Source organism: Cygnus olor, chromosome 2, assembly GCF_009769625.2.
Source record: "Cygnus olor isolate bCygOlo1 chromosome 2, bCygOlo1.pri.v2, whole genome shotgun sequence".
Taxonomy (NCBI): Eukaryota; Metazoa; Chordata; class Aves; order Anseriformes; family Anatidae; genus Cygnus; species Cygnus olor.
The window spans coordinates 80,247,930-80,263,889 of record NC_049170.1 but is presented as its reverse complement, the minus strand read 5'-3'; the positions used below and the strand labels follow the sequence as shown (position 1 = coordinate 80,263,889).

At 47.6% G+C, this 15,960-nt stretch overlaps 1 protein-coding gene and 1 long non-coding RNA gene across 4 annotated transcripts in view; one reads left to right on the top strand and one right to left on the bottom strand.

Annotated features, from left to right (window-relative positions):
• The window catches only part of ZCCHC2 (zinc finger CCHC-type containing 2), a 42,872-nt gene extending 37,840 nt beyond the window's left edge, over positions 1-5,032 (bottom strand). For 2 of the 3 annotated variants that reach the window (XM_040547956.1, XM_040547957.1), the window contains exon 1: positions 3,824-5,032. In XM_040547956.1, coding sequence (XP_040403890.1) covers positions 3,824-4,783 — 960 coding nt within the window. In that variant the 5' untranslated portion in view covers positions 4,784-5,032. The remainder of the gene's footprint in view (positions 1-3,823) is intronic. The other variant, XM_040547955.1, reaches the window with a different exon arrangement.
• A 100-nt stretch (positions 5,033-5,132) lies between these two features.
• On the top strand, positions 5,133-10,497 carry LOC121065248. The gene is made up of 4 exons (XR_005816959.1): positions 5,133-5,643; positions 7,419-7,499; positions 8,502-8,654; positions 9,227-10,497. It is a non-coding gene; the product is annotated as an uncharacterized LOC121065248 (long non-coding RNA).
• Positions 10,498-15,960: the final 5,463 nt, after the last annotated feature.

Below are 15,960 nucleotides of genomic sequence, written 5' to 3'. Positions count from 1 at the left end.
ATTTAAACAGAGGTCTTTCATTTTAGGAGCTGCTTTTATCTATCCATGACTTCCTTCCCAAAAGACTTCCAGTAATGTTTCTGGACACCCCCAACTCCTGTTTCAAGTCAGAGAAATTTCTGTTCAGAGACAAGGATGTTACAGTCACTGAGAGAGACAGAATACTTTGTATCTCAATATGCAAAACATGTAAAACTCTAGTAGTTTGCTGGACCATCCACAATTTAAAAGATTCTTGCCAACAATAAAAAGTCATCTTTATCCTTCTGTCTCTTATTTAAACCAGACACCATGATACTTAAAGGAGTATTTGAGTACACTGCAGTTTCAAAATGGGATTGCGTGCGTTTTTCTTCTCTCAGAGCTCTTAGGATCTAAAATTAAGTTCTAGTACCTGGTGCTGCTGCAAGTCACTGAAGATCAATCATAAAAGCACTCTTCTAATTTGCAGACAAAATAAACTATAAATAGAAGCCTACTAAACAAAATACCCTGTAAATAGAAACTTTCCCTTTGTTTTTAAGTAGGGACTTTCTGTGTGAAGAATCCTCAAGCCAAGTAATTACAAAACTGTTCAGCAAGCCATTATCTGCAGGAGATTGCTTATTTCAGCAGAACCTTAGTTCTATTACCATCAAGTACTCCTGATTAAATGCTCCTGTGTATAACGCAAGCCACATTTATTATGTTTGTATGTACTCAGACCTCCTTTGATATTTCAGCATTCAGACCATAGATCTGGGTTCGAGCAAGATAAGCCATGAACAGGTTTGATCCTGATGGACTTATTAAACATATATGATCAACACCAGAATTAAGCTGTTCTGCTACTTAAACTGATATACGATAGTGGTATCAGCGTACTTTTTGGTCATTAGTAAGGTTTTTTATGACTACAGATGTGAATGCTGCTACCTTCTTTTCATACACCAACTGCAGATTCAAAGTCCATATTCTGCACAGCTTAATGCATCGATGACTTTTTTTTTCCCCTACATCTTCATTTAGAAATCTGCAAATTATATCGGGTGTTTCGACCTTAAATAAACATAGTATTTCAGAACACAAGTTTATGCAATTATAAGGCAATCCTACCTCTGCCCATCCCACTCCAACAGTGCTAACCCTCACAAGTTTTGAGTCTATTGATCATTTCCATCTCAATTTGTAAAAGGGTATCGTTACAAAGTGTTAGGTTCTTAAATAATCATTAGAATAGGATCGCTGCTCTTCTTGGTCTCCCGTTAGATCCTTGTCAAGAAGCAACTTCCACGTGAGCTCGACGTCACCAGACAGCGCAGACCCTAACCAGAAAACACAGTCCCAAGCATGAGAAAAAAGCAAACTACCTGACATCCTTAAAGACCACCCGGTGCCAGCCCCCTCCCACGGGCAGGGACACCCCCCACCAGACCAGGCTGCCCAAGGCCCCATCCAGCCTGGCCTTGAGCACCTCCAGGGATGGGGCGCCCACAGCCTCCCTGGGCAGCCTGTGCCAGGGCCTCACCGCACCTAACGCCCCCCCCCCAACCTATAGCGCCCCCCCCCCCCCCGAGGGGGAGCCGCACGCGCCCCCACGGCGCGCTGCCCTTGGCCGCCCGCGAGCCTCCCCGTTACGCAACGCACCCCCCCCCCCCCCGTGCGGGCCGGGGCGGATCCCGCCCTGCGGGCACGTGACGCCGAGCGCAGGCCGCGCCGCCGCCATCTTGGAGGGGGCGGGAAGCGTCGGGGCCGGCGGGCCCGCAGCGCCGCCGGGGGGGCGCCATGATGGGGGCCGGGGGCGGGGGCTGGCCGCAGCCGCGGGGCCCGGCCCTCACAGCCACCGCGGGGCGCGGGTGGGGGAACAAGCACGCGGGCGCCTGACAGGATTTAAATCCGGCCCCGTGTAACGGAACAGCGGCATTTTGTGAGGGAAGCCTTGAGCCACGCTGACTCCCTCACCTTCCATTTTCACCTGTCAGGGTCCCTGCAAACCTGAACCGAACAACCTCGGCAGAAACACATCAGTCCCTCTGTGCCCTGTCAGCCACTGCTTCCCAGAAGAGGCTCTGCTCTATTTACAGTTTAACCAGTAAGAAAAAAACACCCTGCAGAAGGCATGCAGTTGAGCCCTGCGCAGACCAGGCAATATGTGACATGCATGTTCAGCCAAGCTGGTTCGGATCTCTCCGTGTTCCCTCTGCAGAAGAAACCGCCACAACTTGGAAGCCTGCTTTTACGCTGAAGCCAGAACGCCACACAGAGCAGACTGCAATTCCAGTAGTTCATGGGAGCCTGCTCTCCCAGTGCCTTTGGTGGGGCATGCTGAGCACTTAGAGCTGAAGTGCCAGCTTCAGTCAGGAAGCGTGCTTCTAGTTATTAGCACTTCAAACCCAGCAACAGCAGTGTCCAGCCTTACCACTTCCTGTAACCCCATCCTCCCCCCCCTCTACAGGGACTTGCAGGACTCATTTTAGGAGAGCTAGACTCGATACAGCTCAGTAAGCCAAAATAAACACTTTTTGGACTTATGCTATGAATTCAGTATGATTTCAGTACCATAACATCCACCCACTAGTTTATGACCTGCCAAATGTGCTTTGGCCTTAAAATGGTACAAGCGTGTACTTAGCATATTTGAAGTCTTAAAAATCCCTGTCTCCTTTCAGTAGTCCTCAAAAGCACATCCTGTCTTTACCAAGCAGATCAAGGGCCATTCCTTTAGAATCACAGCAGTTTTCTGTGAGTGGATGAACTGGACAGCACCAGAAGTAGATTTAAAAAAAAAATGTTTGTACCTTTTTCTGTTAAGCCCCTGATGAACGTGTTGGTTTTAACAGCCTATCTGCATTGTAAGTACCTATCTTCCAGCCCTTTCTTCCTCTTTGCACGAGAGGCCATCTATAGACCAAAAACTGCAGAGCTCCAAGACGATGACTTGGTTGCATAAATATGGGGCGGATTTTTTTTAAAGCAAACATTCACCAAAAGGGCAGCAATGGGTGGCCAGGGGGGAAAAACCCGCGTTTAGATATTGCTGCTGCATATGAGAATGCTTCAGTGCCACTCATGGAGAGTCCTCGCTCTGTGACAGCCACCTTCCAGCAACAAGTGGCACATCTGCTTTCAAGATGTGCTTTGCTGCTTCCTGACAGCCACCCAGAAATTAAGCTTTTCTCTGAACAGAAGTTGCAGTTGTGACATTTTAATTTGCTCGTTTAGTAAAACGATTACCACCCCTTCCCAAAGGCCTTCAACCACCTCACGGAACACGGCTTTTGAGAACCAGCCTCGCGGCCGCTGACCCTTGACTACAGCCCTGATCCTTGCCAAGTCTCGTTTTTGGGGGGGAGAGCAGGTTCCACGTGAAAATTGTCCCAACACCTTCTATTGTTTGGAGCCCCTGGAGCAAGCTCTCTCAGGCTGTATGGTTTCGATCTGGCGTTATGATTATTTTTATGAGTTTAGCCAAGCTGCCACTTGTACTTCTGCATCGTGCAACTTCTTCAGCGGCCTGCAGCGTACGAGGCAGCCACTCGAGCTTTACGGGCACTCTGCATCCTACGCTCTAGCAACACGGGGGCTCAAAAAGCAACGCACCAGAAAGCATGGCTGGCCAGAAAAAGAACCCCCCCCCCCCCCCCACGTCATACCGGGCAGTATTACGTCACAGCCCCACATTCGCAGCAGGCACTACAGAGAAGGGGGGCAGGGCTCTCTGGGTGCCCTTTGCCCATCCCACGGGGGTGGGGGGCTTCGCTTCGGCTCCTAGAAAATCGCGGGGAGGGGGTGAAGAAAGGGGAGAGCGCCCAGCGGGAGGGCAGGGTGCGGGGCACGCCGTTACCTGGGCTCGGGGGCGGCCGAAGCCCTCCTCGTCCTGGTCCCCGCACAGGGCCCTCCGCAGGCGCTCCAGGTGCTCCCTCAGGGTGACCCGCTGGTGGAAGGAGAAGGCCGGGTGCAGCGAGGCCATGGTGAAGAGCAGCAGCAGCTCCTCCTGCGCGCCGAAGCCCAGGCCCTGGGCGGCGGGGGGGGGAGCCTGGCCGTTCTCCCCGGCGCCGTCCATCACCACCACCACGTCGTCGTCGTCGTCCTCCTCCTCCTCGGCCGCCTCCTCCTCGGCAGCGCCCGCCGGGGGCCGCCTTGCCGGGCAGCTCTGCAGGATGGAGTCCACCTGGGGCAGCAGGCGGTGCAGGCGGCCGGCGGCCTCGCGGTTCTCGGAGCCCAGCAGGGCCAGGTAGACGATGAGCTTGGAGCGCACGGCCGGGTCACGGAAGTCGCCGAGCTGCCCGGGGTCGCTCAGCCCGTTGGCCTTGGCCTCCGAGTCGCGGAGGCAGTGGTAGTCCTTGCGGGCCAGGTCCTCCAGGCACGAGCCGAGGAACCGCAGCTCCAGCGGGTTGCACAGGTCCAGCAGCCCCACCATGAACTCCAGCCGCTGCGCCGAGCCCAGCACCAGCCCGAACCACTCGTACACCGTCTCCTTGTCGGTGCGGGCCGCCGCCGCGCCGGGCCCACCGCCAGCACCGCCACCGGCAGCGCTCGGCGTGGCGGCGGCGGCGGGGGGAGGCGGCGGGCCGGGCCCGGGCCCCGTCCCGGTTCCCAAGCCGTGCAGCTGGCTCGGCCTGTCCGGCCCGCACCCCCTCCCCGCGGCGGCTCCCCCGCGGGCCGGCGGCCGGGGCAGCTGCTGCAGCTGGAGGTGACAGTCCAGGGCCGCGCCGGGCTCCTTCAGCCCCAGCCCCGCGGCCACCGCCTCTTCCGCCGCCGCCTTGTGGCTCGTCTGCTTGAGGGGCAGCTTCATCTTCAGCATCCTCGGCGAGGGGCGGCCGCCAGCGTCCCGCGGGGCCCGGCTGCGGGGCTGGGCGCGGAGGGGAAGGGGAGGAAGGGGGGTGGCGGCGCTCAGGCGGAGCCGCCGCTCATCGCCGCCGCGGCCCTGCCGGCGCGGGAGAGGCGCGCGCGGGGGCAACGCTCCGGTGCGTGCCGGGAAACGGGGGGGGGCTCGAGGGAGGGAGGGAGGGAGGGAGGGAAGGAGGGCGGCGGCTCCCGCAGCGCCCCCCCGTCCTCCTCCTCCTCCTCCTCCTGCTGCCCCTATCGGCGCCGCCGACGTCAGCGCGCTCGCGACCGCTGGGCGGGGCGGCCGTTGGGGCCGTTAGGGCCGTTGCGGGGGGCCGTGTGGCGCTATGAGGGGGTTGTCGCCAGGAGGAAGGGTTCCATAAGGGTGGGCGCTGTGAGGGAGCTGCTGCCGCCCTGCTCTGTTCCCAGACCTGCGGGGAGCCCGCAATTGTGAGATTAAACAGCCTGAGCAATCTTGCTTCTTGCTCCGGCTCCCACACGTTTACATAAAGACGGTGTAACTGCAAACAGAATCGCAAAACACGTCCCATCACGGTGAAGAACAAAATGTGGCCCGCTAATTAGAATTATGCAGAGCAGCGTCCCTAAACAGCTTACAGCAACAAAGTACGAAGGGCCGCTGCTAATCCCCCCTTATCTGTCTGTCCGGGAGCTGATTGTGCTGCCATGAAAGAGCCTATTTATTAAACAACCAAGTAAATGTCATGCAGATTGTAATAATCTTGCATGCATCGTTCAGATTTGACACAGAGCTTCAGTGTACTCTTCAGTGGTGGTTACAGACTAAACCATATCCTGATTTCTTATATATACTCGGTAAGTACATATACTCACATACATACATTCTGTTAAAAAATAAACTTTTAGGTAGTATATGTTAGGTTTATACTTTCCTAATGGCTGCTTTGTCCTCTTCTAGTAACACAAATAGACTTGAACCCGAATCAGCAAACTCCCCTCTTTCATTACCTTCACAGACCATTGTCACTGCCATCATGGCCTCTTCCAAGGCTTGTGACAGCAGAAATGTAGCAGGGAGCAAGAAATTGTTCTACCATTTTCTCCCAGATTGCTAGCAGTTCTTCATCAGTCCCAGAACCAGTAAGGTGAAAAGTAGGTGTAAGAGGTCTCATAAACCCCTTTATTCTTACATTTTATCTTCCTGTGCTGTTCACTGATTAGTGCCTGGCTGGACCGATGAATCACTCCAAATACTTACAGTTAATAGAACAGTTATCATAATATCCCAAGATAATATTTTCTTACCATTATGAAGCAATAATTCTTGTCTCATTGTTATGAGTTTTCTGTTTTGTTTTGTTTCCAAATAAAATCAGCCATGACTATCGCAGCAGATATACCAAGCTGAAATCATGGATTTACTGAAACATGACCAGAGGCTTCTACTTTGAACGGCTGTTTCATCTGAATAGAACTTGCAGGATCAGAATTAAAATTGTATGGGTGTTAGAAATAACATTTCTCATATTTTAACAATGTGTGATTCGAATAAAATGTGACATAGTTCCAAACAGATGACACCATGGAGAGGGGAAAATGAATTTAATTTTGGTGGGAGGGAAGAAAGGCGATGAGAGTAAGTCCGCTGAACCATTCATAAGTCCACAAAGGTATGAAAAATTGCACATGCATGAGGGTAATAGTTGAAAGTACACTCCCCAAGTCCAGAAAATACTTGAGCATGTGCCTACATCCATCCCAATGTGATAGTTCCCAAGCTGATGCTAAGTTTCACAACTAAGCTTAAGTACCTGATTAACTCAGCCCCTTTGTATCTCTGGTTTTCTAATGGTTTAAACTATGATACCTGAGGAAAACAGATTTGAAATATAGGAAAAACAAAACAAAACAAAACAACCAAAAAAAAAAACAGGAAAGGGACTGGTGTAAGAAGGCAAAAAGAAGACAAAGATACTCTAAGTGGGCTTAGAAGCATTTCAGTAGCTCAGGAAGTTGGCAGCAAGAAGAAACAGGACAATGTGGAACAAGGACTGAAACTCTGAGTATCCAGAGGAAATGAAAGTGAAACTCAGGGCTGGGAATGGAAGAAGAAAGCAGCAGGGGAATGCACAAACACTGCTGTGATACACTGCCCTTGAGATGTTCTAATCTGATTTTCTTAGCAGCATGTTAGAGGAGATGGGAGAAAGAACTGCAACTTCTGCATGATGCATGCCATAGACTTGCAGGAAAACAAGGGCAAATCACTCAAAGCAGCTACACACCAGCTGGTTATGGTGCGGTACATACGGAGGGAATAGCCTAACTAGAGCAGCAAGTAAAGATCCCCGATAAAGGTTTGGAGCAGTTTTGCTCACTCATGATTTGCCATTTATCTTATGAGAGTTGGCGTTTTTTTTTGAGTAGCTTACCTTTTGTGAAACAGGTGATCATTACCTTTTAGTCAGGACTCTCTGGAAGAAAAAAGTCTTGAGAACACGACAATTTGAAATTCACTGAAAACAAAACCTGACAAATCAATACGTTATTACATTGAAAAAAAATCTTACTGCTTTAATGGTTTTTGAATATTTGAGCTCATTTATTCTTTCCTTCGTCCTCTTTTTCAGGATGAGCTGAACAAGCTTATATTCCTCTGTGCATAATGGGTGCAGATGGGGCCTAGTGGCTTGGAGTAAGGCAGCCTGATGGTATGTGGAAGGGTTAGGGTGTCAGTATCACCTCTAAGGTTGGATCTCAGTCAAAAACCAAGTCAACTGATAAAATGGCGACATTTACTTAGCCATCTTCCCAAACACATAATTTGCAGCCGGATTATATTTTCAATAACGGAAAAATGTATTTAAGTGCTTGCTTTAATACTGATTTTAAAAATCTGATACCATAACTTCCTCTTCAAGTAAATTTAAAATGGTATTGGCAGGAAGTCTTTATCATTTAAGGTTAGACATGATGGATAGATCATTTCATGGTACATTATTAGACAGTTTTGAAAGCTAAAGCTATGTTTAAGGAATGAGATTTTTTTCAATACGCATGTGCGGAATGAAGACATGCATTTTTCGGACTTAATGTAACTAGTGAAATTCAGAACATGACCCATAGTCCTGATTTCATTTGCACCCTGTGCAGGAATAAATACACTGTTTTAAACACAGTTTAAATAGTTTACACATAGCTTTGGATTTAAAGTTACTGGAAAATAAGTTCAGTGTAGGCTGAGGGTGTGTCCCTGGGATTAACATCATTATGAAAGCCTATTTCTAAAGTCAAAGTTGTTGGTTATTCATTTGCAAAGGTCACCTGTCCCAGGACTCTGTGGCAAGCTGGCCAATAAAGACAATGTTACGAAACGCGGTTGCAAATTTCAGTTCACCGTTCAAGGGAAGCTGAACTGAGGCCACAACCCTTTTTTTACATTACTGTCAAAGGTGAATTATTACTGTTTTCAGCTGGATGCAGACGAGAAATGTACGAAAGACTGAAACATTACCAAGCTGCTAAATTTCAGCTTGTGTGCGAACGGAGCGGGCTGCCTACCTGCACGGGGTTCCAACCCATGGTACAAATGGCAGTCTGTATTGGTTTGCTCTTATCCATGTAAAATAGTAAATAACAGTTAACGAGAATTTAGGGAGAGCAAAGAATATACTAGCACTGGGATACTCATATCATTTGCATCTTCTGGCCAGCACTTTCCCTACGCTGATGGAAATTCCACCACCACAGAGGACAGTCTGCATTGATTTGGATCACAGTGATTTGAAGTAAGAATGAATCGTGCTGATGAATTATACATTGTACCTGGAACTGGGATATGCGCAGAAAGCTACTGCCTGATCTAGGTGAGAAATCACTTTGGGGAGGACAGAGTGATGGGATTTCCGAAAGCATTCAGCTTTGGGCTTTCAGATATTGCAGAGAGGCCAGTGACTGCAGGGAATTTCAGGTGAACCACTGCTGTGGGCTTTCACAATGAGCCCATGGACGTGTGCATACAGGCAATCTGTGTGCACAGTTCTGACAACACTGGGGTTTTGCTGTCTTGGGAAGTCCTACTTAAGTTAGACCATTGGGCACAAGGCCATTCGAGTACATCCCCAAATCAGCCCCTGTTCTAGTTAGCAGTGAAGTACATCCTTAAGCGTAGGGCAGTGAAATTTAAACACCTATACGCAGAAGAAAAGACCTAGGCCACCTTAAACATCTGATTAAAGTTAATTGAAATCTACTCTTAAACAAGGGCCTGCAGGAGGAATGTAGGTGTGGCTCCGACACGCCAGAGCCCAAGCACCAGGCCTGCCTGGAGTTAGTCATGTACATGATAATTGTGTATGCAACGAGCACCCGGGAATCAAACTCTCCTGAGAGATTTATTGGCTGGATTATTTCACCATCTCTACATTTATGCCAGCAGGAGAAGAACAAAATCCCGGTCAGACCGTAAGGAGCTACCGTGTGCACCAAACGTCCTTCAGAATAAATACGGACTCAGAGGTGCTTGGCGAAGAAGCTTTACATCCTGACCTTTAAAATGTGCAGTCACGGTTATGGAGACCAAGTGATGCCAGCGTGAGCTGCAGAAGAGTCATGAGTCACTTGTGAAATCTCTGCTGCAGAAGGAACACGTTATCCCTTCACTCTGCTGGTAGTGCCAGTCTCTTGCTGTCTTAAGAGACCCATCTGCTGCTGCCCAAATTAGACACACAGCTCTCGCCGTCACCATGCAAAGCAGTCAGTGCTCAGAGCGTAGCATTCTCCCCAGCCTGAGCCTTGCTTAGCATCTTACCTACAGCAAGGGAAACCCCCTCCTGCCAAGCGTGGCTTACGTCCCATGCACGGCCTCAAGAGAGGAACGGCTGCTGTGCAACTGCCAGAGCTGATTTCTCAGCACTGGGACTCTGCAGGTCTTTGCCAGCAAGCCCAGGTGTAGGACAAAAGGAGAGAGCTTCCTTTGGGGCAGAAGTTGCTATCATGAGCCAATGGATGAGATGGGGGTCTGGTGAAGAACCGAGCACCTCAGCTGCACAGTTCACGGTATTACCTGAGGAATTTGCTACTACTCATTTGTCTTCAGCTCTGCACACTTAGTCTGGCTCACGGCGCACAACATTGCTGTTGGAAAAAAAGCTCAAGCTTCAGCTGACCTCAGTGTGCCATTGCTGCTTGTTTGAATCCACAGTGTATGCCTTAACCTGAAAATAATGCAGGAAGGCTTACCAGAGCAGATGTTACACTGCCATTCGGTTATTTTAAAGTAGGTTGTGAAAATATGTAAATCCAAAGAAAAAAAACCTTCACTTTAGCCATGCATGTCTCCTGCAGTATATGTATATACGTTGAGATGCTCTTAGTTCAAATTACCAGTCCTTGAAAGCTTCGACATTTGCCCTTCTGGGACGTCCAGTACTTCGTTCAGGTGTGAATCCCTGCTCCTAAAGTGGGACTTCTCCATTTGGCAACCCTCTCGAAAATAGAACAAGCAATTGGAAATCTCTTGATGGGTAGGTGTTTCAGGCTGGAGATGTTTCTCATTTTCTGCTTCTGAAGAATGAGTAGGTTGCATTGAAATAGTGACATCTGTGGGAGCTTTTTAAGCCTGATATATATTTATTAGGACTTTATGGCACATAAGTGGGATTGCTTACAATCTGTGATATTTGAGGAAAAGCATCACAGAAATCATTCTGGAAAAAAAATAGTAATTAATCAATAGATTCAATACCTCCTCAGTAAAAAAAAAAAAAAAAAAAAAAAGAATAAATTCCTGGTCCTACTGAAATTAACAGCCCCACTTCAGAGATCTTCAAAGGGCCAAGGCACCAAATTTGGTGTTTATTATCAAGCTCAGGAACCTTGAGCAAACCTGAAGTGGGGATCTGTTGTACAGAAAATATCTACAGCATCTCTGGGCACTGAGCATCAGCATGGCTCCTTGGAGCTACTAAGTGCAGCCCATGGGAAGATGGATGTGTCACCAGCGCTGCCCTCAGCTCCGCCAGTCTCCAGCCTTACTCCTCGGGGCATCGCAAGTTCCCACCTTTCTTCCTTTGGTTGGGTGTTTTGTTTTGTTTTGTTTTTGGTGGCGTCCAGTCTCAGGGGCAGCTGTGCTTCTTTTTCATAAGGAAGAAGAGTAGTTCCTACATGGAAGACATAGGGCACCTTTCACGTGTACATGGACACTCAAATCATTCTCACTTAGAGCTCAGCGCCTGCCCCTCCGCTCCCCTCGTGAGGGAGCTGCAGGCCGCCATGAGGCCTCCCCTCAGCCTCCTCTGCTTTGGGCCGAACAAGCCAAGGGACCTCAGCCACTCCTCATACGTCTTGCCCTCTAGACCTTTCACCATCTTCTTAGTCCTCCTTTGGACACTCTAATAGTTTTATGTCCTTCTCGTATTGTGGTGCCCAAAACTGTGCACAGAACTTGAGGTGAGGCTGCACCAGGCAGAGCAGAGCGTGCGTTCAGGCATACATGTAGCTTGAACTCACACGTAAAAGTGATGAGACTTGTGCTTTGCTTAGCAGACAGACATTTCACGTGGTTGAAGCCCAAAGCATCATTCATTATTTTTTTTTGTCCTCAGTTACAGGCTGTCCTTAATAACTGAAGACAAGTGAAGGGTCACAAAATTACCCTGTTTCACCCTGCTTCCATTTCATCCCTACCTCTAGGGATGTTTTTAACAGGATATAATTATCATCCATAATCTTCTACTAACTCTTGAATATAATAGGCTGCTCATGCCTTGCTTTCTCTAACATGTATTGAACAAGCAATCAGAATTTCAAAGAGGAATACCCCTTCTTTCTCAGGAATCTGGAAAATATTACAGGCTCGAAAAGGGAAGGGAAGGGAAGGGAAGGGACGGGAAGGGAAGGGAAGGGAAGGGAAGGGAAGGGAAGGGAAGGGAAGGGAAGGGAAGGGAAGGGAAGGGAAGGGAAGGGAAGGGAAGGGAAGGGAAGGGAAGGGAAGGGAAGGGAAGGGAAGGGAAGGGAAGGGAAGGGAAGGGAAGGGAAGGGAAGGGAAGGGAAGGGAAGGGAAGGGGAGGGGAGGGGAGGGGAGGGGAGGGGAGGGGAGGGGAGGGGAGGGGAGGGGAGGGGAGGGGAGGGGAGGGGAGGGGAGGGGAGGGGAGGGGAGGGGAGGGGAGGGGAGGGGAGAGGAGAGGAGAGGAGAGGAGAGGAGAGGAGAGGAGAGGAGAGGAGAGGAGAGGAGAGGAGAGGAGAGGAGAGGAGAGGAGAGGAGAGGAGAGGAGAGGAGAGGAGAGGAGAGGAGAGGAGAGGAGAGGAGAGGAGAGGAGAGGAGAGGAGAGGAGAGGAGAGGAGAGGAGAGGAGAGGAGAGGAGGAGAGGAGAGGAGAGGAGAGGAGAGGAGAGGAGAGAGAGAAAAGCCTAGCTGAAGAAGCATTGGTGAAAGGCTGCTTTTTAATGAATAATTTTGAAACTTTTCTGTCAAAAAACCTCTTAACATCTTCCTCTACATTAAGTAGTTCCAGATTTACTGAATTGCATTTATCCTGTTTTTCTCCTCTTTATGCCATTTGATTCATAGCCACTCTTATGCCCTAAATACCTACCATTACATACCAATGGGCATCAGGTGCCTTTTGATGGCCTTTGAAAGGCATGCCTTTAACAAATCTGTTCTTAGCCCAGATGATGTTTTCTTGCTGTGACCCATGTCAGATCTCTTAGTCCCCCCCAGTTCCCACCTCACTGTAACTCAAGAGCAACCCTGAAGTGGGCTTTAGAACAGATTTGGAAGTGGTTTGTAAAAGATGACTGCCAGTGGCCCACTTGGTTCTGAGGAGAGCCCAGACCCATGCTTGAAGAGGGCCGATAGCTTTTATTCAAATGCATGCCTACGCAGAGTGGTGACCAGCCCTTGCAACTCTCAGGGGCCTCCAATGACTCCTATCGCTGTACCCCTTCTGGTCCTGCCACGTTGGCCAAACAAGGTTGCTTCATGTCCCTTCCCCAGAGGTCCCAAGATTGCCTGCTGCAAGGGAAGACATCATCTGTAGAAGCCAGGCTGCCTAAAGGACAACATGGATAATGTCTGGAGTGTTTCCAAGATGGGCAGCGATGCTGTTTCCAGATCTGGTCTGCTCAGGACTCGTGCAGAGACTAGTGTGTTTGCCTGAGGTCCCCATTCAAGGGCTTCCTTTTCTTCTGCCATACACCTGAAACATCTGTTTACCATCTGTGGTAAACTCATCCTGCCACGAATGAGCCTTCCTCCGTATTTGTGCAGCAGCCAAGGCATTGATCGAGGCCTCTAGAAAGTAATATAATACATAATAAAATACATAATTAAGAAATCCTCTCTTAGTCAGGGACACGTTTTGCTTTTTATATCTTTAATATTCCTGGTGTACTTTGAGACACTAAATGAATAACAAACTTTAATACTTTGAGTTTGCCTAAAGATGATAAAAAAGCCCTGACGATAGAAGGCTTAAATTGGAAAACGTTGTGAACATGCAGTCCACAGTGCAGCTCTCTTATCTGTCTTGACAACTGGCTTTATCACCTCCCAGAGAAAAGGTGGAAAAATCAATTAAATCAAATGAATTACACTGTTGAAACCTTTTGTGGGATCCCTAAAAAGGCACTCCAGTTCCTTGGGAAAGGATGTTCTATACCTGGGTTTTAAATCATTTCACCAATTTAACTTTTTACCAATTTAATTACTAATCTGTGTTGGAAGCTAGATGCAAGATAATTTTGCCCAATTCTTTCTTTCTCTTCCTTTCCTGTTTTAAAGGCTCTCCAGGGGTTGCCTTTCTTCAGCTCTGAACATTCTGTTTAAATACTTCAAAAAAAACTTTGAAATGTGAACATCTAGCTTGGATATGTAGCTTAAATCCAGCATCTAATGAATTCCAAGGGGTTCCCAGCTCCCTAAATTTCTCTGAACATCACACTCTGGTTAATTTTAAAATGATACTGTCCTAGGAACTCGTGTTTTTAAGCACTTAGAGAGCATAGTAATGAACACGAGAGAAAAGCCAAAGAAACGTGACAGAGACATGAGTTTCAAACTCCAAGTGCCAGAGACATGAACATCTTTTCCTTTTAAATAAGCTCTCAACCATAAAAGAAAAAAAAATCTGCTGAAGCTGATTTGGGACATGCAGCCTAACAAGAGGTTTCCTCTCACTAGAGCTCTGAAAATACTTGGACTTTTTTTGCCATCTGCCAAGCACTTTTCAAATACTGTTTACTTAATTTTAACCCTCTCCTGAGGGACCAGTAAAAAATTACTGCGTTCTTTTCCAAGGTGCAGAAATTGAAACAAACATGGTTAGACCTTGTTATTTAGGAATTTATTCCCAGCAGATGTAATCTCTTCAGCAATACTGTCTTCAGGATTAATGGTTGGATAGAGCAACAAGAGAGGACAAGAACTGGGAGATTAGAAATTTTCCAAAGGAAATGAACAGAGATGAAGGAAGAAGAATACGTAAACTGGAATCATACTCTGGAGTGGGAACAAATATTTAGAAGCTCTGTAAAATGCCTGTGAAATAAGGTGAAATCCATAGGCTCAGCATGGTAACAGGAGGTGAAGACGGAGCCTTCAAGCAGCATGTTTGCTCTGGTGGAAGCGAGGGGCAAGCCACACTGCCCATGCCAGCCCTGTGTTTCACTCAGCCCATTGCCAGGGCACAAAACCTTCCTTATCTCTATGTTCATTTCTCCTGTCTGCAAATGGACCTCATACCTGGAGCACAGGAGGGTGTTTAATGACAGAACTGAGAAACGCGGCTGAACCTCATTGCCTCCAGCTAACCAAACGCTGACACATAACTTTCTACCGTCGCCACTGCAAGATACGTATAATCGGTACATGTTTTAGCACTGTCAGTTCTCTTGTTTTGTCTTACGTCAAAGTATTTGTTGCAGTGGGTAAGTCTTAATTACGCATCTGAAGAATACATGATCATACCATGCACCATACCATGCAACATCATCCAGGCATTCAGAACAGCGGTGGTTTTCTTGTTGGTCATAAGACCCAGTAGCTAAAGCCTAATAGCTTGCTTTCCACTGGCTTTTCCCTCCTGTGGCCATCTCAAAGCTTTAGTCTGAGAAGCATGGCGGAATTGGTCCACAGAGTACAATTAATTGTCGATTATAAATATAGCTTCAGGAACCTTGCCAATGTGATAATATTAGGCAGCGCTCTTAGGCACTCAAGTAGCATCATTTAACCCTAAGTAGTATCCACGTTTCCAAAGATGATTAGAGATGACACATTTTGACTTAAAAAAAAAAAAGTCAAAAACTGTGCTTTTGAAAATTATGCTGCATTGCATTCAGTGTGAATTAGAGAACAATGTCAAACCTGAGAAACATTGCTTTTCATAAAAAAGTATTGTTTGAAATAAATTCTCTATCAACTCATATTGCAAAGAAAGCAGCAGAAATGGGACATGATGTTACGAGTTCTGTATTCCTAAACTGCATTGCCTGACCCTGACAACAGTCAACATGAAGATCCATTTTACTGCACTGTACCACTATAAAAAGAAGCTTAAAATGGAAGCAAAATAATTGGAACCAGTCAGAACTTCCAACAAAACGTATTTGCATTGAAAAATGTTGTTTTGCCAAGGCTCAAGCGATATGTTGGGATACATTATTTGTGATTAAATCCTTAATGGTGTCTGAAAACTGGCATTATCTTCCTACTGCCAAGCAGGCATAAGCAGAAATGGGCTTTTTCAATCTTGCAATAGATGCTTCCGCACAGTTCTGCTGCATAAATATAGTTTCCAAACCTAATGCAGATTGATAACATTTCCAAACGATGGGAGAAATTCTTGTCCTGAGGCTAGCTACAAATTTTGCTAATGTCTTCTTCAAAGTCCATTTACATGATTAGAAGGGTGCAAAGTTGCTGTTGTATAAATGAGAGTAACTCAGAATATTGGGAATATCATCTCAAATGAAGCTTTCATATACACCCACAGCATAAGTATTTTATAAACTTTGCTGTCACAACCTTCTTGGCACAGAAAGTCACATCTATAAAGGAGACCAGCACAGGTGCCATCAAGGATCAGCTAATAAAGCAAGAACCACTGAAAGAAATAGACCTTGTCCCATCTCGGAAGTCCAGAAAAGCAGTAAGTTCTGAATACTGTTT